We start from the raw sequence: 24,686 nt of genomic DNA, 5'->3' as shown, positions 1-24,686 counted from the left end.
TTATTATATTTATGTTAAAGGGTTACTTCAGTGATTTAGCATTAAGCTTTGTATCAGTAGAAACATTCGCCATACCCCTTTTAATGTATTTAAAAAATATGATTAATTAAATATACAGTACATTGTATAAATATATATTATCATAGCTATATTAATATAATTTGTTTCTGAATTTAAAATCTGCCTGGCTCAAACATTTGAGGAAGCTCAATGCTTTTAAAATGGCATGTCAAATATTCAGTATTGACTATTGAGATTTGGAGTGTGGGGAAGAAAATGTACTTAAAAATATAATTGAATTTATATTAATGTGCAGGGGGTGCTGATTAGTTCAATATCTTGACATTTTTGTGAGGTTTACCCACTTGCGTACAAGCTTCTCCTGTGAAACCAACCCCACGTGGTGACACCATGTGAAGTTACGAGAACAATGTTCTCCATGTATCATCAGTGTGGGGATAAATAAAGATCCTGTTCTATACAATAGCGCCTCATTTTAATTAAGTGTGGAACTGTATGTAGGAGGAATTCATGCTTTATGTTCACCTTTCTTGCCCTTTGCCATCTCTTTCTCTCCGATCATCCTGCTACTGAATTGAATATCGTATGGAGGCAAATGGGCTGTATCGTCATAATCATTTCAAATAGCCTCTCACACAATAAAGCTCTGAAGTGTCTCCATCAGCGCACTCCTCATTTCACCTATCTCTCATACCTTCACATTTAATCTCCATTTAATTGTATGGATCTTTTCCTCATTCCATCCCATGGTCATCAGCACCCACCTTTAAACCGAGCTGGGGTGAGTCCTTCATTATGCCTGATGGCTTTTCCAAATCTGCAATGAACCGCGCCAGGTCGTTACGAGATACATCAGGGACACCGAGACAAGGAAGAGGAGGAACCTAGGAAGGAAGGGCGGAGGAAGAGAGTGAAGGTCTTCTTTCATGTTTGATACTGTGCATAAATTATTCAGGCTCCTTGGTGTGGCAGCAATGGGGCGGCAGTAGAATGAATAGGCCTGTCTTGGATAGAGGGTAGAGCAGCACTTTTAATCATCCCCTGCCCCAAATATAGCCCATCGGCGGCAGGTCGCCGTTCTTGGCCAGGTACAGCTGAAAAAAGAGGAAAAAACACAGGGAAGTTTGTCCTGGAAGGAGCCTTGGCAGACAGACTCGCAGCAATTAATTTCTCCAGAGGACGCAGATCAGCAAAACGCGAGCAGAAGAGAATGAAATATAGTCCGTGTCGTTATCGAACCGCAGGATGAATTTTTTACTTTTTTTTTTTTTTGAGTCATTTGAAAAAAAAAAATAATGGGGGAAAAAAAATTGACTTCATTGTGGTCAAATGGAAAATGGCTTGTGCCAATACTAATTTCACTGATGAAGATAGTGGTTTATTTTTATCGATTGCTGGATGTAATTTCCTGGCCCGAATCCCGAGGTGCATGACAGTAGGGCCGCCTCTCTGGATTTGATTAGATAATGGTGTGAGCGAGAGAAAAAGAGAGAAACTGTGCATGAGGGATCTCTCTGATGAGCTTCCTGCAGAAGGTTCTGTCGCCACATATCCCACTTGCCTTTTCTCTAATTAAAGCCACTCTGGGGAGCTTTTATGTGATTGTATCTGACCAGCGACTGTGAGAAAATGGCTTGTTCCCTCACAATAGTGTTGGCCTTTGCTGGAGTCACGTTTTCTGACAGAATGCCTTTTCTCGTGATTTTAATACGGGTTTCTTTGCATTAGTCTATACAAGGATATAAGGAACACTTAAAGACATCTCTGATGTCAGTCGGGATTCATGCATCCAATTAAAAGAATTATCTTGCCATGCCATGACGAGCTCTATATTGCACATGGCAACCTGTTAATTAGTTTATTCTCCTGGTTATTAGTAGAGAAGTCGGTCTCAAACTGTCAAAGTCACTAATTGATTAACACAAAATAGTGGGGTGCAAAATGAAGTAGGGTTGGTTGTGGATGAAGTAATTGATGTATATTAAAAATGAAGTGGGGGAAAAGCTAAATATGAATGTATGAAATTCATACTGGACATGAATTATAGCTTAAATCATGCATCTTTTTGAGGAATGATGTGTTTTGTTTTGTTTTTTCTCCCTAAATTATTATCTCACTTATAACTCATAAACTTGCACTATACAGTTCAAAAGTACAGTGGTGGCCAATGACCAAGAGGACAATGACCCGAGACATTCTTCTAACTATTGCCGGAAGTACCTGCGACTTTTGCCCCCTCAAAAGTCCGGACCTCAACCCCATCAAGCACATTTTTGGCAAGTTGGAAAATAAAGTGGACAGATCAATTGTACATTCAAAGGAAAGCGTTTTTCTTCAGTTGCAGAAGGCCTGGGATCTCATAGGAAATATATATATATATATATACTATGCCAGAGAGATGTGCTGCTGTAATTTCTGCAAAAGGTGGGCATACCAAATATTAAAGTTAAAAGTGGATAAAAACAGTACGACTCACTTCATCTGATATTTTGATGGTCAGAGCAACCATCTGAGCACTGTGAAATTACATCTTGTTTTGGAGGCAAAAAAGGTCGATATTTTCAGATCGTTCAGGTGTTCTAATAATTTTGGCCATCACTGTATACACTCACCTAAAGGATTATTAGGAACACCCTACTAATACTGTGTTTGACCTTCAGAACTGCCTTAATTCTATGTGGCATTGATTCAACAAGGTGCTGAAAGCATTCTTTAGAAATGTTGGCCCATATTGATTGGATAGCATCTTGCAGTTGATGGAGATTTGTGGGATGCACATCCAGGGCACGAAGCTCCCGTTCCACCACATCCCAAAGATGCTCTATTGGGTTGAGATCTGGTGACAGTGGGGGCCATTTTAGTACAGTGAACTCATTGTCATGTTCAAGAAACCAATTGGAAATGATTCGAGCTTTGTGACATCCCCCACACCATTACACCACCACCACCAGCCTGCACAGTGGTAACAAGGCATGATGGATCCATGTTCTCATTCTGTTTACGCCAAATTCTGACTCTACCATCTGAATGTCTCAACAGAAATCGAGACTCATCAGACCAGGCAATAGTGGTGCAACGGATCACAAAACTCACGGTTCGGATCGCACTACGGATCATAAGTCACGGATCGGATAATTTTTCGGATCAGAATAAAAGGGGGAGGAGACTATTTTTATTTGCTTTCCATTTATTACATGAAAACTTTTGGTGTTAACATAACCTAAAGGGTTTATAGGTTAACAAGGAACTTTTGGTGTTAACAAAAATAAAATAAATAAATAACTTTGTTTTTCCACCTCCAAGAAAGGACAGGTGCTCTCCATTATTTCTCCTTGTTTACTTAAAGGATGTTTTCCCTGCTTTACTCGAGGCAAAAAGCCATGTGTTGACTTTAAAACCGAGTAGACGTTACATTATATGCATCTGTGGTGGAATTACTAGATTTTCGCATCGATACATGTTTGTTTTAATGCGGATGCGCTGTCACTTTAATTCAGCGCCAGCACATCAAACAATAGACTCTGTCTATCTACGATCGCAGCACAGCTGTATGGCCACGCGCTCCTGGAGCGCACTGACGGACCGAAGCTGCGTGCAGTGTGAAAACTGTATCCGTTAACATGGGTACGGAAAAATACGCACCGCATACGCACTGCAAACGGAGTACGGATCACGGATCAACTGCGATCCGTTACACCCCTACCAGGCAACATTTTTCCAGTCTTCAACTGTCCAATTTTGAGCTCGTGCAAATTGTAGCCTCTTTTTCCTATTTGTAGTGGAGATGAGTGGTACCCGGTGGGGTCTTCTGCTGTTGTAGCCCATCCGCCTCAAGGTTGTGTGTGTTGTGGCTTCACAAATGCTTTGCTGCATACCTCGGTTGTAACGAGTGGTTATTTCAGTCAAAGTTGCTCTTCTATCAGCTTGAATCAGTCGACCCATTCTCCTCTGACCTCTAGCATCAACAAGGCATTTTCGCCCACAGGACTGCCGCATACTGGATGTTTTTCCCTTTTCACACCATTCTTTGTAAACCCTAGAAATGGTTGCGCGTGAAAATCCCAGTAACTGAGCAGATTGTGAAATACTCAGACCGGCCCATCTGGCACCAACAACCATGCCACGCTCAAAATTGCTTAAATCACCTTTCTTTCCCATTCTGACATTCAGTTTGGAGTTCAGGAGATTGTCTTGACCAGGACCACACCCCTAAATGCATTGAAGCAACTGCCATGTGATTGATTGGTTGATTAGATAATTGCATTCATGAGAAATTGAACAGGTGTTCCTAATAATCCTTTAGGTGAGTGTATATCTAGTTTTGAAAGACATTATTCAAAACGGGTGCATTTCATTGGTGAAGTGGCTGTAATTGCATTGATAAATCCAAGATTTCTATTTCAAATAAATGCTGTTCATTTAAACACTCATACTTAAATTCAAATTAATATTAATCATGGTTTCCACAAAAATATTAAGCAGCACAAACATTTTCAACATTGATAATAATGTTTCTAATAATATATAATAAGAAATTCTAATAAATATTGAGAAATAACAAATCAGCATATTAGAATGATTTCTGAAGAATCATGTGATACTGTGAATAATGTGATACTAGAGTAATGATGCTGAATATTCAGCTCTGCCATCACAGGAATAAATTACATTTCAATTATACATTACTGTCTGACATTTTAAAATATATTAAAATGGAAAATGGCCTTTTCAAATTGCAGTAATGTTTCACACAGTAACATTAATTTCTGATCAAACAAATTCAGCCTTAGTGAGTGGTATGTAGATTAACCAGCAAATGTAAAAATCTAGTTTTCTCTTTACCAAACCATAAATGGTGGGGGAAAAAAACAAAACAAATGTTTTTGTATTTATTTTAATTGCCCCTTTTTCTGTATGTAACTTTTTTATCTTTTTACACGAGAAGTAAATCTGAGCTGTAGATTTTTTTTCACCCCTGCTTGTAAGGAAAAGAAAGGGAAGCTCCGAGTGAAGATTCTCGATGAACTCCTGCTATTAGTGTCTCATTAGAGCACAGAACACAGTTCATTATGCGGATCTTTCAGTTTCTGCTCACCCAAGTCACTTCATTGTATCTAAAATCTGACACCGAACATCCGCAGGGCAGGAGCTGACCATCTCTCCGATAACTTCACTGACACCGTTGCTGCCTGCCCTCCCCTCTGATCCCTGTGTCATTTTCTCATTGGCTTCTCAGGATGTACTTCAGCTGGGTGAGGAACTGGTGTCGGAGCCGTACTACTGCCAGCTGGAGGCGGAGACGTGCCGGGTGTTCACTGAGCAGCTGGGCCGCTTTGCTCTGGTCGGGGAGTCCCTCAGCATGGTTGCCGCTAAACGCCTAAAACTGCTGCTGTTTGGTCCCGCCTACTGCTCCACGCTAGAGTACAACATCCGCATCTACTGCATGGATGACACACAGGACCTGCTAAAGGTGAATTCAAACAATACCTGTAATCATGTCAATTCTTCTGTCTCATACTCACAGTCCCCTTGACCAAGTGTAGTAGGAATAGTTCACCCAATTAACTCATTTACTCACCCTCATGTTGTTCCTTTGTTCAATTTGTGGAACACAGACATATTAGAGGATGTTGTCAATGCCAATGTAATGTAAAATGTTTTTGTTCAATACAATTTGATGGTGAGTAAATGATGACACAATTTTCATTGTTCTTTGATTGTTGTTTGACCAAAGATGTCTTACTGGTACAGAACCCCTAAAGGAGGAAAAAAAATATGAGATGGGAGTGAAAAATATATTTCTAAACTTTTTCTCACATAAACTTTTGCTTTCCCCCAGAGAAATTTTAGCATTGAAATATCTTTCCTCCTTTATATATATATATATATATATATATATATATATATATATATATATATATATATATATATATATATATATATATATATATATATATATATATATATATATATATATATATATATATATATATATATATATATATATATATATATATATATATATATATATATATATATATATATATATATATATATATTAGGGCTGTCAAAAGATTAATCGCGATTAATCGCATCCAAAATAAAAGTTTGTGTTTACATAATATGTGTGTGTACTCTGTTAATTATTATTTATAAATAAATACACACACATTCATGTATATATTTAAGAAATATTTGCATGTATATACTGTATATACATTTATATAATCTATAATATATATAAATATAAATGTTTTATATATAAAAATATTTTTTTCTTAAATATATACATGCTTTGGTGTGTATTTATATATAAATAATAATTAACAGAGTACACACACATATATTATGTAAACACAAACTTTTATTTTGGATGTGATTAATCGCGATTAATCTTTTGACAGCCTTAATATATATAAATATATATATATATATATATATATATATATATATATATATATATATATATATATATATATATATATATATATATATATATATATATATATATATATATATATATATATATATATATATATATATATATACGTTTTTAATAAATAGTTTTGTTAATAGTGTGTGTGTGTGTGTGTAGCCTATGTGTGTATAATGCTGTAGAATCTGCTTGCAATCACATCATTCTCTATTAGGGATGGGCATTTTTCAAAAAATTATATCTTGACAATTTCTTTTAGTTGAAAACCTTAAACAATGTGTGTAAACAAAAAATATACAGCACAAAAGCATTTCAACTGAAGCACCATGAACAGAAAAAAAAAAACGCTAATAAGACTGCGCCAGTAATCGTGCAGAATGTACATATACACTCGAGTCAGCATATGGTGTTTGCATTGTTTCACATGTTCATGTTGAGAAAAAAAAGAATATCCACATGCTCGGATGAAAGTTGACTCCTCAGTCCTCTCCAGAATATGTGTTCTGCTGACAGCGATGTGCTAGCGAAGTTTCTCACAGCACTTTGTGTTTTCTGTTCTTAAATCGGTCTCCCTCAACGAAACTTAAAGGAAGCATATGTCCTGATCATTTTGCTATGAGATTAGTTATCTTCTCGGCTCACTCGAGGGTACAGCACGGTTCGCTGCTACAGGACGAACAGTGAATTATGCTAATGTCAGTTACTTCAGCATATTATTAGGCTAAAGGTATGTAGATCACCCTATGTGTCACGTAAAGAACGATAACTAATCGCATTCCACTTACCTATAGCGTGTCAAGGCATCCTCAAATGAAAGCAAGTGCACCCTCAGTTGATAGGTAATGTGCAGGAAGGAAAACTTTTAAACAGGAGGATTATTTTTTCTCATTTTGTTTAAAGATTATATTTTTCCATTTAGTACTGCCCTTAGAAAACCTATATACTTAATGTTTCTCGGAAGACAAATTAAGTACAATTTACCTTGATCTTCAAAAAGTTTACACCCTCCGGTTCTAAATGCATGGTGTTTCCTTCTGGAGCATCAGTGAATGTTTGAACCTTTTGTAATTGTTGTGTTTGAGTCCCTCAATTATCCTCAAAGTGAAAGGATGGATCTCAAAATCATAGTTACTGCCGGAAAGGGTTCAAATATGCAAAAGATGCTGGAAAACCGAACAATTTGTGGGATCTGGAGGACTTTTCTGAAGAACGTTGAGCAGATTAACTGCTCAGGATAAACAATGGACTCAAGAACAACCATCACAAAACAAAACAAAAACAGAACAGGGTCATTTTTATAAATTCTGTTTACTAAATGTAAACATATTTTATGTAAAATATCTTATTCAGGACAGTACTAAATAAAAAAAAGAACATGCATTTTGTTTGATCCCTCTTATTTTGTTAAAATAATTAACATTTTGCAGATTCTGTAAGAAGTATGTAAACTTTTGACCACGACTGTATGTGTATGTATGTATGTGTATATACTGTTTATATAGTATAAAAAATATACATAATTATTTTTCTATTCATTAGCGCTATTTTTTTTTTCAGTTCCTTCTGGCTTATACTTATTTTTTCAAATTTTTTTTTTTTGCTCCCCCTCCTAACAGATCAGGAATAATCAAGAGTTAATGCCAAAGCAGCCTCCCTCGAGGAGCACGTCTGAGCAGACTGTTAAGATTTCATTTGCATGCTTAATTAGTAAATGAAAAGGAGAGACTCTCTGGCCGTGGCCCCTGAGCTCAGCTCGGCTCTCACTGTCAAAGTAAGAGGGCCCGTTCCCTGCTCTGCCCACTCCAGCCTCTGAGAGCCTGCCAGAAAGAATGCCCTGCCCTACCCAAAGCTGCCCGCTGGGCCCCAATAGGGTGGGCTGACAGGGGAAAGAGATTGCGAAAGAGATGCCAGGAATTTTTTGTCCGATTTGTTTAAAATGAGCTCTTAGCCATGAGAAGTGCTCCAGCCTATGATGGATGTGAGCACCTCCTCTCCAATTCTCTCCGAAGGGTTCACGAGAACGCTGACTGTTCTGTCATTTTAAAGTGAAGTGTTGAAGTGGTGATTTGTTACCCGCCGTCCAATCCCCCAACCCCCCCCCAAAAAAAATATTTTACATCAGTTTGCTGTTGTTTAACGATTGCAGGTGTGGATATGCTTTCATCTATAGCCAGGGTAGCTGAGATACTAATATAGATGCTTTTTCAACCCATGACCTCCTTTCATACTAACCTTGCCTTTGATCAGGAGTGGGCCGCTCCAAGGGAACCTTCATACGTGGACGGACTCAGTCATGCACTGCTATCGTGTAGAGCTGCTTTCCATGAATCCACCCCATTTGCATTTTTTACTCCCCTCAAATGCACAGACCGTTGTGGTAAGCCACAATGTTTTCATAGGACAGGCACTTTTTTTACAGGGTGGTTTAGCAGGGAGTCGAGTGGACTGTGTGCTGATCTTTTACAGTATGAAAAGAGATATGATTTTTTTTTTCCCCTTAGGCCAGATGCATACTCTATGCAAGTATGCGAATGCAAACGCTTCATGTCTAACCTTGAAATACCAATTTTTACATTTTGTGAAAATGCCTGTACTTCTGAAAATTCTTGGTGTTTTGAATTGCCGCACTACTGAACCGTTTATATAGCATTCTTCATTTTTAGGTTACTTTCGATAAAAGCATTTGCTAAATTAATTAAAGGGATAGTTCACCCAAAAATTTAAATTCTGTCACCATTTACCCGCTCTCAAGTTGTTCCAAACCTGTATAAATGTATTTGTTCTGCTGTACACAAAAGCAGATCTCGCCCCCATTGACTACATAGTAGGAAAAAAATACTACAGCAACTTGAGGGTGAGTAAATGATGGGTGAACTATCCCTTTAATGTAGAAACATTTGGTAACACTTTAGTTTAGAGTCCAATTCTCACTATTACTAGATGCTTATTAGCATGCATATTACGATGATATTGGCTGTTTTTTAGTGCTTATCAAGCACATTGTAGTGCCTTATTCTAACCGTATTCTTACATCCTTTAATTCTACCCAATACTTTAACTTAAAGCTGCAATACGTAGGTTTTGCCTCTTTGTTGCCATCTCTGTTTGAAACCTACAATTGCATTTATTTGTGGACTTATCTTTATGTGGGTTGTGCATCGGCACGGCTCCTCAGTGCGGATTAATCTAATGTTTTAAGGAATTTGTGTGGCTGTCATTCATTCACCGCACCGGTGTGGATACTGTACTTCGGAATCACAGATTCTACATCTTGGAAGTATGACCAAAACCAAAGTGTCATCTGAACAAGTTACATGGCTGCCACTTTTGTTCTGACCAACTGAGAAGAAAAAAAACATTACAATAAATCACGCTTCCAATAGTGCAAATGATTATTATTGTTATACTTTGTTCTCAAATTGTTAACAACATCAGCATTGTTTGATTTAGTGTGTATTAGCGTAACCTGTAGATTTAAATTCCTGTACACTCTAATCTTCTGCTTTTGACGACGGGGGAAAAGCCTACTAGCCGGACTCCTTCATGTATAAAGACGTGACGTAATGATGCAAAGACGCACGGCGGCATGTTCAAATTTCCCTCTGAAAACTACCAGTACCACTCAAATTATAACACATTACAAGCTTACCGTTGTGAATCAGGCTAACGTAAGGAGAAAAGTAACCGTTAGCTTGCAAAATAAGGAAGAAATTATAGTATTTTACATGTCATGAGGAATAACTAATACTTTTCTTAAATAAGATATCATTGATGATGTATGCAGCCTTCAAATGCGACCTCAGAAATGAGATGCAGCCAATGTGTTTTGCAGTTGGCCAAGCACTCGTGAACTCGTGTAAAGTATGTTTGTGGTCTAACAGGTGCTTCACCCCCTGAGAACCACATCTGAGTCCCTGATTGACTTTCCTTCAAAGATGTGAGGCTGATTTATTGTGATGGAATTATTATGCTAATCGTTGCTGATAACAGAAGAGGATTTGGGAATTAGCATAGCATTAGAAGAGCCGGTCATGACAGAGATGCATTGTTTTTTGTGTGAGTGTCTTTTTACCACCATCATCTTGGGTGAATATTAATTGCATTTTGATTGCCGCTGGGCTACTACATTACTTTTGAAACACAGCAATGCGCCACCAATCAATAAGATACCACTCATTTTGATGGCTGTCACACTTCCTTTGAGTTAAGAAATTGTCGCTCTATACAAATACTCTTTCCCAGGGCTTGACATTAACAACCACCAACCCACCATTTGCGGGTGGATTTCAGCTGTGGCGTGTAACGCTGTCACTCCCACTAGCCACTTGTACTTTAAATAATTCTATCGAGCTTATGCATGCAATGTCTAATAATCAGAGGAATTCAGATTTGTCATCGCTGAAACGACAGTTTTGTTTGTTCAGACAGTGCTCTCACTCACTGAAATCTGCACTCTCATCACAAACAACAAAGCACTGTATGTACGATGCAAGTACTCCATTCATCATACAGTGATAGACAGTTGTTGTTCTATTTCAGAAGCGAAAATCATCTCAAACAAAGATCACAGCAGAACCATAGAGCGTCTGATGTGACTGGCATAAAGTTGGCTTGACGTTGGACGCTCGATATTCGCAAATTATGGATCGTCTCTAAAGTTACATACGACATTGGTATACACAATTCTAACTTCAATAGCATTTGAAGAGAATGACATAGTCATAAAACCAACTGTAAAGTGTACATCTAGGTGTCAGGTATGATGCACACCTTTTAGATTTTTGATATTTAATCAAATAAACTGTCAAATCACATGAAAATATAATAATAATCACTAGGCTACTGTATGGGCTCATACACAAAATATGCTAGGCTTAAATATGGCATAGCTGATAGAAAACTGATGAGAATAAATTATATTTACACCAAAAAAAAAAAAATTCAGGCAAGCAATTGTTAATATGTCTCTGTCTAGATTAAGGAGCTTTATGCAAAATCTTATCAGAGCTAAATATTTGATGACCTGTCTTGTTATGCATTTCATGTAGACTTGATTTGGGTGTGTGCAGTGGTCATTTACATATAGCCAACAACAAGTTTCCCAACAACAAAATGTTGGCCAGTGAAAATGCTGAGTGGCTGGTAACATTGGAAAACCACTAGCCACAGTGGCTGGTGAGCAAAAAAAAGGTTAATGTCAAGCCCTGCTCTTTCTTTTCTCTAATACTGTTTCTAATACTATTCACTCTTTCTTTCTCAGTCATGAGTTTAGCTTGTGCCTAAAACAACTGCAATCTTAAATCTCCCAATTAAACCACATTAAAACAATGTCATTGTCTTTAATCACAAGTATGACATTTGGGAGTCAGTGACATTTCAGCAGAGATGCTTTCAATATGTTTGTGAGTCTAATGGGACCAATTAGATAAATATTTAATGTACAACGGTCTGTTACAGAACTGCCTCCACTGCTGGCTTTACTGTAGCTGGACATATCCAACTACTACAGGACCTGTAAGAGACACTTCCTTTGATGTGGCTAATTATTGACCTCCAAATGTAAACCTGACCTTATTAGGCCAGGTTGAGGAACAATCCCCTACACCAAGGCTCTGACCCTTTCATTCTTAATTCGATCTCACTATAGCACTTGACCTTTCAACAAATCACGATTGGCAGTGTATGCAACCACTGCAGAAACAGCATAAAGATCCAGATTATAGCGCGCTAGCTTCAATATGTTGCGAATGAAGTTTGAAGCACCAGCAGAGGAATGTTTCAGGTTCACTGGTTTATCTGGCTTGTCACCAGGCAGTGGATTGTAAAATATCCCTTCGTTTCAGAGATGGATGAGCGATGACCTTTGGTGCCTCTTTCCAAATGTTGTTCACATTTAATCAAGACCCGTGTGATATTCTCTTCTCCCTCCAGACCTTTCAGACAAGTAGCCAAACGTCTGAGGAGCCACGTCTGGTGTTTTCTATCTGCTGACTGGGCTAGAAACAAATAGAGAGAGGAAGGGAAAGCGAGTGTTCTCATATTTGACCTTTCATCTAATGTCTGAGCATAATTTGCGCATATGTGCATACATTCATGCTACCGGGGGAGAAGCCAAAAATGGTGCACGGTTTTGATCACTGACGTAACAACAAGCCAGTCGGCTTCATTACCCGACATTGCGAGAGAACGAGACGAAATAAAGCTTTCTATGTTACTAATTGTTGCTCTGATTCGTCAAATTCATCTCTCTGGCATGCTTGTTTGGAAAGCCGCTCGCACATCGCTTGCATTTTTTGTTTTTAATCATGTAGGAGGCAAGGGAGGAAATATTTGAGGTGTTGGGTGGGAAGGAGAGAGAGAGAAAGAGAAAAATAACCTCATCACCAGCAGGAGAAAACTCACAGACATATGTCTGGATGATTTACATCTGAGAAATGTTTGCCTCCATCATTTAGATCTCTTTTCTGACTTTTCTGACTTGCTCATCAGCTCAGAAAGTGCAAGGTCTGTTTTCTCCCGGCTGAGAAGTCGCGGAAGACACACCAGGCGGAAATTAGTCAATGTCAGTCACTTTGTTAAGCTATCATATCTTTATGCTCTGTGAGACAGTTGAGATTAAGTTGTGAAAGACTGAAAGAAATCTTCTATTATGGTGGATTTATAGTGTCATTAAAATCGAAGCCTTTTTATTTAGTTCACTGATTTAAGATGTTGCGTAACAAACTTGTCTCAGTGGTTGTCAATTTATGGCATGCTCATTTTAATTTTACACTGTATGATGGTTATTTCTTGTATCTTATTACTGGCAAGCCAATGGGGACAAAATGGATAGACCACACTCTGCATTCATGTTTAATAGCTTTTTATTTGAATAGCTCTGTGATTTACTTGAAGGAATTTATTACTATTAATGTATTGCATGCTAAGGCAAGCATAATTATTACTATTGGTCTGAACAAACCCGTAAACTTGGATATGTAACTTGGGCCTTTTTTTTTACCGCACATTCACCTTTGCAACCACACAAATCACCATAACAAAAACGTTGCAATACTCTAGCAACTACCCAGAACAGTAAAGCAACAACAAATCATCCTAGCAGCCATAGAACACCATTTTAGAAACTATCCAGAGCAACCGAACACACAAAAAAAATAAAACATTGAACTTTTGACCACTGTGGTTCAATCTTCTGAGAGTTGCATTAAGTGATTTATCTTAATGGAAGTTTGGGTTACCGTGAACTTTGTAAACACATTGCCCTTTTGCCTGAATTGCTTTTAAATGTTTTGCTTGTGTGTGTTTGGTGGAGGAGCGTGTGTAGCATGTGCGTTGTGGCTGAGCATCTAACCTCCTTCTGTCAAAGACGGCGCGGGGAGATAAACTATATAAGAGTCTCTTGTATTCCCAAATGGAGTGCAGCACTAGTCCGTCAGAGCCCCTGCTCAGCACACCACAGGAGCTGTCCAGGCCTGCGAGGATGAAGGGTTTGTGGGCTCACGAGGACTGTGGCCATGCTTCCCATAATCCTGTTATCTGTCTCTCTAAAGCTTACCACTCTTCTGACCCGAAGACACCAATGTTAAGCTGCCTCTGTCTCCTCTCCGTTCCTTTTTTTTATTATTATATCGCTCCCTTGCTCTCTTTTTCACCCTCTCTTGCTCCGGCTCTTAGTTTTCCAGTGAGTAAGAAAAAGTCAGAGGGTGGTCTTCGTCCTACTTTTTTTTTTCATCTAAAGTCACTGTCAAAAAATAGAGAATTCTTTTATTTTATATGGCCAAGTCATTACCATCTTGTCTTCATCCATGTGAACCTCACTTCATCTCTCAATTGTATATACTTTAAAAGACTCCTTACTCAAATCTACTATGGTGACCAGTTTCTGCCAAATGGTGTGAGGGATGTCATGCAATTTTTTGTTCTTTTTTTTCTGGCTCTCTTGGTGCCCCAGACAAGAAAAGACATGACCAAAAACAAAACAATTTAGTTGTTATTTTTGTGCACAAGTATTTGAAATCCCACCAGTATGTACCATATGCTATTCTGATGCATGTATGCATGCATGTATGTATGCATGTATGTTTGTTTGTTTGTATGTATGTGTGTGTATGTATGTATGTATGTATGTATGTATGTATGAACTGTATATAAACAACATAAATGAATTTGGTCATACTTCAACTCTCATTTTAATTACTTTTTTGTTACCATTTTTTTTTTTTTACCTCAGTACACCAGGATCTATGGTATATTGTTTATACGGTACAGTGCATCCGGAAAGTATTCACAGCGCTTCACTTTTTCCCCATTTTGTTATGTTAAAGCCTTATTCCAAAATTGATTAAATTCATAATTTTTTTCCTCAATTTCCTCAATTCAAACAATACCCAATAATGACAACGTGAAAGAAGTATGTTTGAAATCTTTGCAGTTTTATTTTTTTTAAAAAGGAAAAAAATCACATGTACATCAAGTATTCACAACCTTTGCTCAATACTTTGTTGAAGCACCTTTGGCACCAATTACAGCCTCAAGTGTTTTTGAGTATGAAGCTACAAGTTTGGCACATCTATTTTTGGGCAGCTTCTCCCATTTTTCTTTGCAGGACCTCAAGCTCCATCGGGTTGGATGAGGAGCGTCGGTTCACAGCCATTTTCAGATCTCTCAAGAGATATTCAATCGGGTTCAAGTCTGGGCTCTGGCTGGGCCACTCAGGGACATTCACAGAGTTGTCCCGTAGCCACGCCTTTGTTTTCTTGGCTGTGTGCTTAGAGTCGTTGTCCTGTTGGAAGATGAACCTTCGCCCTAGTCTGAGGTCCAGAGTCCAGAGGCAGGTTTACATCAAGGATGTCTCTGTACATTGCTGCATTCATATTTCCCTCGATCCTGACTAGTCTCCCAGTTCCAGTTCCTGCCGCTGAAAAACATCCCCACAGCACCTTCACTGTAGGTATGGTATTGGCCAGGTGATGAGCGGTGCCTGTTTTCCTCCAGACGTAATGCTTGCCATTCAGGCCAAAGAGTTCAATCTTTGTTTCATCAGACCAGAGAATTTTGTTTCTCATGGTCTGAGAGTCCTTCAAGTGCCTTTTGGCAAACTCCAGACGGGCTGTCATGTGCCGTCTGGCCACTCTGGCATACAGGCCTGATTGGTGGAGTGCTGCAGAGATGCTTATTCTTCTGGAAAGTTCTCCTCTCTCCACAGAGAAACGCTGGAGCTCTGTCAGAGTGACCATCGGGTTCTTGGTCACCTCCTTGACTAAGGCCCTTCTCCCTTGATCACTCAGTTTGGCCAGACAGCCAGCTCTTGGAAGAGTCCTGGTGGTTTCAAACTTCTTCCATTTACGATGATGGAGGCCACTGTGCTTATTGAGACCTTCAATGCTGTAGAAATATTTCTGTATCCTTCCCCAGATCTGTGCCTTGATACAATCATGTCTCTGAGGTCTACAGACAATTCCTGGGACTTCATGGCTTGGTTTGTGCTCAGACATGCACTGTTAACTGTGGGACCTTATATAGAGTATATAGACCACACTTTGAAGGTGTGTGCCTTTCCAAATCATGACCAATCAACTGAATTTACCTCAAATGGACTACCATCAGTAGAAACATCTCAGGGATGATCAGTGGAAACAGGATGCACCTGAGCTCAGATTTGAGTGTCATTGCAAATGCTGTGAATGCAAATGTATTTTAAAAAAAAATCACATGTACATAAGTAAAGATTTCAAATAAACTTCTTTCATGCTATTATTGGGTATTGTATGTAGAATTGAAGAAAAAAATGATGAATTTAATTCATTTTGGTGCATAGTGCTTTTTGCATTGAAGGAAATAATTTTTGGATTGTGTCAATGAAAATCTGAGACAATTTATTAACAAGACAATGGGGTGTAAACAAGGCCAGTATTCCCTCAGCCTGAGACATATGTTGAAAGCAAACACACAAATGGCAAGCTCAGTTCTTGGCTGGGATGCAGCAGCGGCGGGCCAAGACTGACATGTTTCTGCTCATCATTTTGAGCTGGCCTTGTTAATATACGTAGGGTGGACAGGCTGGACTGTCTGCATTGGTATGCATGCTCTTAGTTTTTAATAATGGGATAATTGGCAAGCTCTCCGGTGTCTCCCATTACTAAGCAGCTAGATGTGCTGATAGGTCAGAATCAGGATCAGAGTCTGCAAGTGGCAATTTGCAATGCTAATTTCTGCCCAAAGAGTGATTATGTTTAAGACAAGAACATAAAATTAGATGCTTGTAGTCTAAATAAAGTGTATTTTGTCATGGAGGAGAGATTATATTCCTCTTCAGGTACTAGTGCATTTAGTGCCATTGACTGACATAGGACCTAATGGAATGAGATAACATAGACCTCTAACCTTTTCGCTTGTCTTAAAATTCACCTCTGTCGCTGGGCCGAATAACCATGAAAGATGACAATGTCTCTATCTTTACTGTGCTAATAGAGAGAGACTGTAGCTTGACTTTCTTTCATTATCTCCCATGAAACCACTTGTGGTCTGAAAAAAGATAAAAGGGTGTTTTGCACTGGGACAGGAGAGAAAGCTCATGTCTAGAATTTTTAGTTTGAGCTTTTTTGTCATATTAAGAGACTTTGTTTTGGCCCAATTCTAAGGCAGGCATGCATTGTGACAAGCTCAACTACGTGAGTGAAATTTTATTATAATTACTAGATAGATAGGTAGATAGACAGACTTTTGAAACTAGTTAAGCAGATTATATGGTACTTTTACAGCAAGTATTGCAAATGAATAATTAACAGGTTCTACAGCGTTTTAATTGAAACTGGGCCTGCCGATACTTGGTAAAGAGTGCAGAAAATTGAATCGTCCATGTGCAGATAAAAATCACTGCGATTCTCCATCTTAATTAGAAGCGCTCTCAAACACAATTCATGTGCATCCACATTCACACAGAAAAGAATCAAACATATGGTAATTACTGCACCCCCCACCTCTCTCCTCCATTTGTTGTCTGTTCGTTCAAGTAGCTTTCTTTTATACACACCACAGCTCGCTTCTCAGGAACGCTTCACCTGTTCCGTTTTCCTTTAGTCCTTACATTTGTGCTGTTGTTTTGTTAGCAAGTTTGAGTGTTATGAAAGATTGCCTTCCTGATTGGGAAGGTCTGCCAGTCCTCTAACCTTGGCGCCCAATTCATCATGTTGTTTGAGCCGTAGTTCCTCTGTGCAAGCAGAGGTCTTTGATGGGAGTCTTTCGGCTTTCAAAGACCTCTGCTCTGCGCACTGCTTTAGCTTGAGAGATGTGCCCTGAAAAAGAATTGATAGATCAGCCAGGATGTGCACGGATATTATTACCTAATTCCAGATGGCCGTTCTGATGGCAACAAATGGCCTTGCCGTACCAACCCCACTGAGACGAAAACATTAGACGTGCGAGTACAAATTTCTCCTGGCACAGTCGCAGAAATGAAATTAAGCAAATCTTTGATGCACGAACAATAAGCGCTTGACGAATAGCTCAGCCCCAGACCTTCATTACCGCAGCACCCTTGGATTTGGAGTGTGTTTGCCAGAGTTGCCTTGACCTTGGCGTGACCTTAAAGGAGCGTAGGGGGAAGGAACAGGGTTATGAGGGCCGTGGCCTGACCGACTGTGCTGTGCCGTGTTTCTCCACAGGAGGTGATGCAGATGGAAAGACAGCTGGGAGGTCGACTGATTGACGAGCCTCACGTCCTGCTCTTCAAAGACAGCTACCACAACCTCCGCCTCTCAATTCACGACATGCCACAGGCGCACTGGAGGAGCAAACTACTCGCCGGCTATCAGGTGGGTTTCTGTACAACACCACCTCTCTTGCAGCAGCACTTCTTGAATTACAAGGAGGGTTCACCCAAAACATGAACTTTCATGTCATTCCAAAACCATAAGACTTTGGTTCATCTTCAAAATGCAAATAAAGATATTTTTTAATGAAACCTAAGAGGTATCTATCCCTCATTGGATAGATAGATTGTACAATGAATTCATATGAATCAAGCGGTTTGATCCAAGTCTTGTGAATAAATGCAGTTTATAACATTTTATGATTTAATTTAGGCTTTTATTCACAAATAAACATGGAGATATAGAGTGCATCACATGTGGCTAGAACAAACGTTTAAGCTTTCGTGCTTACCATACCGTATGTGATGTGCTCTATGTATGTGTGTCAACCATTGTTTGGATGTAAATAAAATTAAATCTGTTCATCATATAAAGCGATCGTATCTCTTTACAAGACTTGGATTAATCCTCCCTATTAATAAGGATTCATTTATGGATTCATTGATTTATTCACACCTTTGACCTTTTTTTGTTTATCACTTTATGACCCTGTTTACACCTGGTATAATTTTTTTGTTGTTGTGTGACGCTATTGTATGAGAACTGTTACTGAACTGAGCTGGAAGATGACATAATTTTTTGCAGAACTAATTCATAGATGAAATGAACAAATGAAATAATTGATCTTTACAACAGAACTGAATCAACACTAACTGACTTCAGTTGAACAACAGCCAAAATGCAAAACTTTCCTGCTATCACTTTGAAGCTGCTTTGAAACAATCTGTAAAAAATGTATAAAGTTTTTATTTAACATAAATAAAGCTGACATGACTTCACTATTAAGATGCGTTTTGTCAATCCGATCACAAGTGGACGATGCTAAATAAAGGTGTAAACGGGGTCTAAAATGTTTTGAGCTTGTCCACTTTCGACCACTTCCAGCGGTAATCGAAAACACATTTTGACATTGCTTTCGTGGTGTAGTGTTCAGTGTTGGGGGGTAACGCATTAAAAGTAACTTGAGTTACGTAATCAGATTACTTTTTCAAGTAACTAGTAAAGTAACGCATTATTTTTAAAAATTACAACAAAATATCGGAGTTACTTTTTCAAATAAGTAATGCAAGTTACTTTGTTTTCCCATTTATTGACTGACAGCTCTCCTGTCCTTATGTTGAGACAACTCGTAAGTGCAGAGGCATTGTGTGTAAACATGAAGGTTATTGTAGTTCTAGACTAAATGTGAGCATGCGTTTACTAATCTCACTTACACAAAAAAGATTCAGTAGTCCTCAAAATGGGTAAAATCAGTAAAATGCTAAATCAGAATACTATGCAAAACTCCAAAAATTAAATATGTTAAATAAAACCAATATTTCTATGCATTTAATCTCGCTTTATTGACCATTGTACTTGCTGATGACCTTCGATGATTCAGTTAAACCATACGCAAAAATTACTAGATTTTTAGTTTTTATTGGTGAAGTAAGTGTTAAACTGTTTTCTCCTGCATCCTATTCTTCCGTTATTCAGAATAGCAGCACAGATAAAATGTTTGTTTGAGCTGCGCCCTCTACTGTACACGTGTGAATTTGCATTTCCTTCAGCCTGAGGCTTGTTATTTCAATTTTGGTGTGAAAGGGTCTTTACATTTGGCCAAAAATAGAACTTTTTTGTGTTATAAAAAATACAAAAGCAAATAAATCCAGCCTAGGTGAGGAAAAGTAATGCAAAAGTAACGTAAAACATTACTTTTCTTAAAAAGTTACCAAGTAAGGTAATTAGTTACCTGCACTTATGCAAACGTTGTATATCCTGCACTTGCTGCTATTGCACTTCTGGTTAGACCTAAACTGCATTTCGTTGCCTTGTACTTGTACTTGTGTAATGACAATAAAGTTGAATCTAATCTAATCTAATCTAGTTACTTTTTAAAGGAGTAACTCAATATTGTAATGCATTACTATTCAAAGTAACTTTCCCCAACACTGGTAATGTTTTCGTACGTTCATGTGATCGAATGTGTTCAAACAGCCATAAAAGACGGCCTACTCTCCGCCTACTGACCTAATGTGTAAACATGGGAAGTGCGCTAGCCAGATGGGAATTCATCTTTGTCGGCTGAAGACCCAAATTTGGTTTGAAGAGGAGACCATGGTACCAAGCACCATGTTTTCTCACCATTCCTGATTTCTAACACACACTCACAGCGTTCAATGCAGTCTTGCGGCTATCAGAGCAGAAACGAAAGCTGAAGCTCTGTGTTTTTCCGTCGTCCCTGGTCACGTTCATATGTAAATTGCGCATGCTTATTTCATCCATTAGATTAAAAGCCCATGTATGTACCCACCCATAGACCCTCCCCTGGAAGAAATAAGGACAGAGACGGATTAAAACACGGTGTAAACGAGAATGTGTCTATAATATTTGTGTAAACAGGGCCTATGACACTATGAATTTTCAATGGAGGGCAAGAAACTGTTGAGGTTTCATTAAATATATCTTAATTTCTGTTTTGAGGATCTTATGGGTTTGGAACATGAGGGTGAGTAAATGAAGACAGAATTCTCATTTTTGAGAACTGTTCCTTTAATGGTGTTTGAGTTGAGTGTCTTTATTGCTATCACTCCTACTTCGGGTTAGTGTTTTTTTTTTAAAACCCATAACCTCAAATATTAAATGTATTAATTAAACATTAAATATAAAAGAAAATGCCTGAAACATGATACATGGGCAAATAAACTGCATATAATATTTAGGGAAGCAATCATTTCTAGTCCTATAGCAACCGGCTAAAATCTATGCAGAACACTTTAACAGCCGCGTAGCAACCACCTAAATTGTTCTGGCATTAAGACAAGACGTTTTGCGTGAGCAAAGTAGCTGCAAAGCTCTGCTTTGTGCAATTTTCCCTCTATTTTTATCTGTTTGCCTCTGTAACATGTTCTGCTAATGTTATGTTTGTTTTTTGTTCTTTGTTGTCAAAGTCTTTTCAAACTTAATTGAGTGAGTTAAAGTTATCTAGCCAAGTTATTTTTCTTGGGGAAAAATGTTAAGGGCTTGTGTGCTCTGTGGCCGCTCTGAGCGTTCTAACAGGGTGTGTGAGCTGGTACGTCCTCCGGATAGCTGTAATTGGAAATTTCTTTGGTTTCGCCTCATTAGAGTATTTCTGAATGTGCGGGGATGCTAAAGAAGCCCATTATAGGGTGAATTGGCGAGCAGGGACTCTAGAATGTCTGCTCTTAATAACACGCACGGCCTTGGCTACGAGTTAACAGATTCTTGGGTAAAGAAGGATTGAGAGCGGTGCTGTTTTCTCATACGTCTTCCTCACCACTCGGCCCGTCTCAGGACTCTTTCCCAGTGGAGGAGATTAAATATAGACCAATATGTAAATGCTCAAGGCTGCAGCAACTGATTTTTCTCGTGTTTCCCCTCCTGGATCCATGTATGCTTGGCCCTCGGAGGAGCGTCTCTGGATTCTGGAGGAATCTTGGCGTAAAAAAGCTCCTCAGAGGATTTGAAGATGCCAGCTAACAGTGTTACAGCATAAATGTGCATAGAGGAAACATTTTCTCACCTGAACGTCCCCAATTTTTTACATAAGTGTGTTGCCCAGGCTTAGTTTCCCTGCAGACTTTTCAGTCTGTATTACAGCTCCCCCATTAGAGTAAAATGAGGTACTGCATATTCTCTGATAACACTGGCTTTTATTGATTTGCTGTTTGATTGGTACAGGATTGATGTGTAGTCTTAAATAGTGTGCGCTTATCTTTGTTTTTGTGTCCCTCTGCGCAATTAATAAGACAAAATGAGACGAGCGTGTTATAAAGCGAAATAATTAGTTAATCATACTGTCACAATGAACGCATTTTATTTGACAGGCAATGTATTGTTTTAATACATGTTCTTATTTTATTTGACTGTGGATATGCAGGCATATCTGTTCTATCTCCTGAATTGTGCTCATTCATAAATTAAATCCAAATCCCCTGTTGTGAACAATTAGCTTTAAGGACATTGTCAGAGACAAAGAAAAAATGTTCCTGCTCTGTTTGAAAAGGCAGACGACAATAGATTTAGAAGAGCTTTCATAGACTCGCACCGGCAGCCACTGCATCATAAATCATCAGGTGTTGGACTTTTTCTTTTGTCTGTGTCTCTTACTGACCGTCATATTCAGCTGAATCTATTGTTTGCAAGTGCAGAACTTTTAATGAAATGGAAGCTGTGTATTATCTACAGAGTGGCAGAATTGTTCTTGCAAGTTTAATTATGTCAGATGCAAAGTTTGCCAAAAACAGGAAACTTTTGCATACTTCATGTGTTGCGAAAATCTAAATGTATCCTCCTACGCTACTGAAATGTAGATGTTTAAATTTTTTTTTACATCGTCTCCAAATGATTGTGTATAGTATAGTACTCTAAAAAATACACTGAGGGTTAACAAAAATTACACTTTCTTTGAAACATAATTTGAGCTAAATAATCAAAATTTCAAAAAAATCTGTTTTTGACGATACTGAGAGTAGATTTCTGAACTGATATGTTGTTGAACAATATCAAATTCAGTGCCACATGTCTTTGGCCCTTTAGGAGATCCCTTTCTACCACATCTGGAGTGGCTCTCAGCGGACTCTGCACTGCACTTTCACACTGGAGAGACAGAGCCTGAGCACCTGTGATCTCACCTGCACGCTGTGTGTGTGGCAGGTAGAAGGAGAGGGACAGAGCTTCACCCTGGACTTCAACATCTCAAAGGTAACAGTGTGATCTACCAGTCAAAACAGACAGGGCCACACTATTCGCCGTAAAGCTGCTTTATGAGATTTATTGTGATTTTGAATGTAGTTTAGAATTTAGAATTTAAACAAATTGGTGCTATATTATGCGCACACCAACAATTCTTTTTAACCATTCTCCAAAAGCTACAGTATTGGCAAAAAGTGATGTCTGACCTATAGGAAATTGGACATGTTCACCCTTTATGTAAATATTAGTACAGATTTGGTAAACATATTGTGCAGTTGTGATTTTTTTTGTGGTAACGTAATGAAACATGCCAAATTGTGTGAACATAATTATTGGCCAGACTGTCATACAAAGAAATGCCAAAGTAAGAGAACCAACAAAATATGAACTATGTTGTAGTCAGTGTTTGCTTTTCCTGTGAGCTTCTTGTTTTTCTTTGCATTTTTTGCGTAGTAAAATAAGTTTTTGCCTAATATTTTTGCCTAGTACTTATAAAGCACATATTAATGCCTTATTCTACATGTTCATATTCTATATCCCCATACCTAAACGTAAACACTACAACAACTACCTTATAAATAAGCAGTAAGGAGTTTATTAAGGCAAAAGTCATAATTAATAGTGAATATGCGTTCCCCAAACTAAAGTGTTACCTATATTTTGGCCAAACAATTTTGTCAGATAAATACTTTACCCAAGTTTAGTGGTTTTTTCTTCCCTCATATTAAAATAAATAAAATATTTTCATCATATTTTGATTGTTTATTCAAACTGTGGGCCATGCAAATCTTGCGCTGCTATTTTGAACCAGTATTCGGAACAAAAAGCAAGTTGATGTGCATAATTCAGTTGATCTGACTCCCATATAATTAATGTAATCCAATATAATTAATCTGACTCCATTAAAGTTGTTGTTTTTCTTTTAATTCTTTAAAGGTAAAAAGTCTTCATTAAAACTGATTGGAAAATGCAGGATTTAACATTTAAAAGTTACAAGCTCTTTAGATTTCGACATTATTAGTGAAAAAGGAAAGTTTCTCAGAGCCTTTAAAGCAGGAAAAGTTATTTATTAAGTTACATGTTTAAATATATGGCTGATTCTGTTTTGAGTCCATAAAAGTGCATCCATCCATCATATAACTGCTCCACACGACTCTGGGGGGTTAATAAAGGCCTTCTGAAGCGAAGTGGCGCATTTATGTAAGAAAAATACCATATTTATATTTATAAACTAAAATAACTAGCTTCCGACAGATAGCCGTAAGCATCGATTTACGGCAAAAGAGGAACCCCTGACCTGACGCATGACGTATTGACAAAGCAGAAGCACAGAGGATAGAGCAAAACAGAGAAATGGTTCAAAGAGAAATGGCAGAGGATGAAATGTCATATAGGATGACTTGAGGGTGAGTAAATCATGGGCAAATTTTCATTTTTGGGTGAACTATCCCTTTAACATTCTCCTCAATGCATGTTTAAGCAATAGTACCTAGATTGTACATTAGGATACTTTAATATCTCTATTAAGCTCACCACCTTTCAGTTGAGTTTATGAGCTGTTAGATGAGACCAAACATGACAGTTACATGTTAGAACACACGAGTAGATAAATAGTATGTAGTGGATATCACGTGTCCTGTGAAGCAAATGGTACAGATGTGTCA

At 38.2% G+C, this 24,686-nt stretch overlaps 1 protein-coding gene across 1 annotated transcript in view; it reads left to right on the top strand.

Moving 5' to 3' along the window:
- The window catches only part of unc5a (unc-5 netrin receptor A), a 242,190-nt gene that overhangs the window by 207,544 nt on the left and 9,960 nt on the right, over window positions 1–24,686 (top strand). Inside the window, exons 12-14 of the mRNA XM_079838885.1 lie at window positions 5,258–5,491; window positions 18,121–18,270; window positions 22,867–23,031. Coding sequence (XP_079695011.1) covers window positions 5,258–5,491; window positions 18,121–18,270; window positions 22,867–23,031 — 549 coding nt within the window. The remainder of the gene's footprint in view (window positions 1–5,257; window positions 5,492–18,120; window positions 18,271–22,866; window positions 23,032–24,686) is intronic.

This window comes from Gobio gobio (assembly GCF_949357685.1).
Source record: "Gobio gobio genome assembly, chromosome: 16".
NCBI classification, from domain to species: Eukaryota; Metazoa; Chordata; class Actinopteri; order Cypriniformes; family Gobionidae; genus Gobio; species Gobio gobio.
This window is presented reverse-complemented; position numbering and strand designations above follow the sequence as displayed.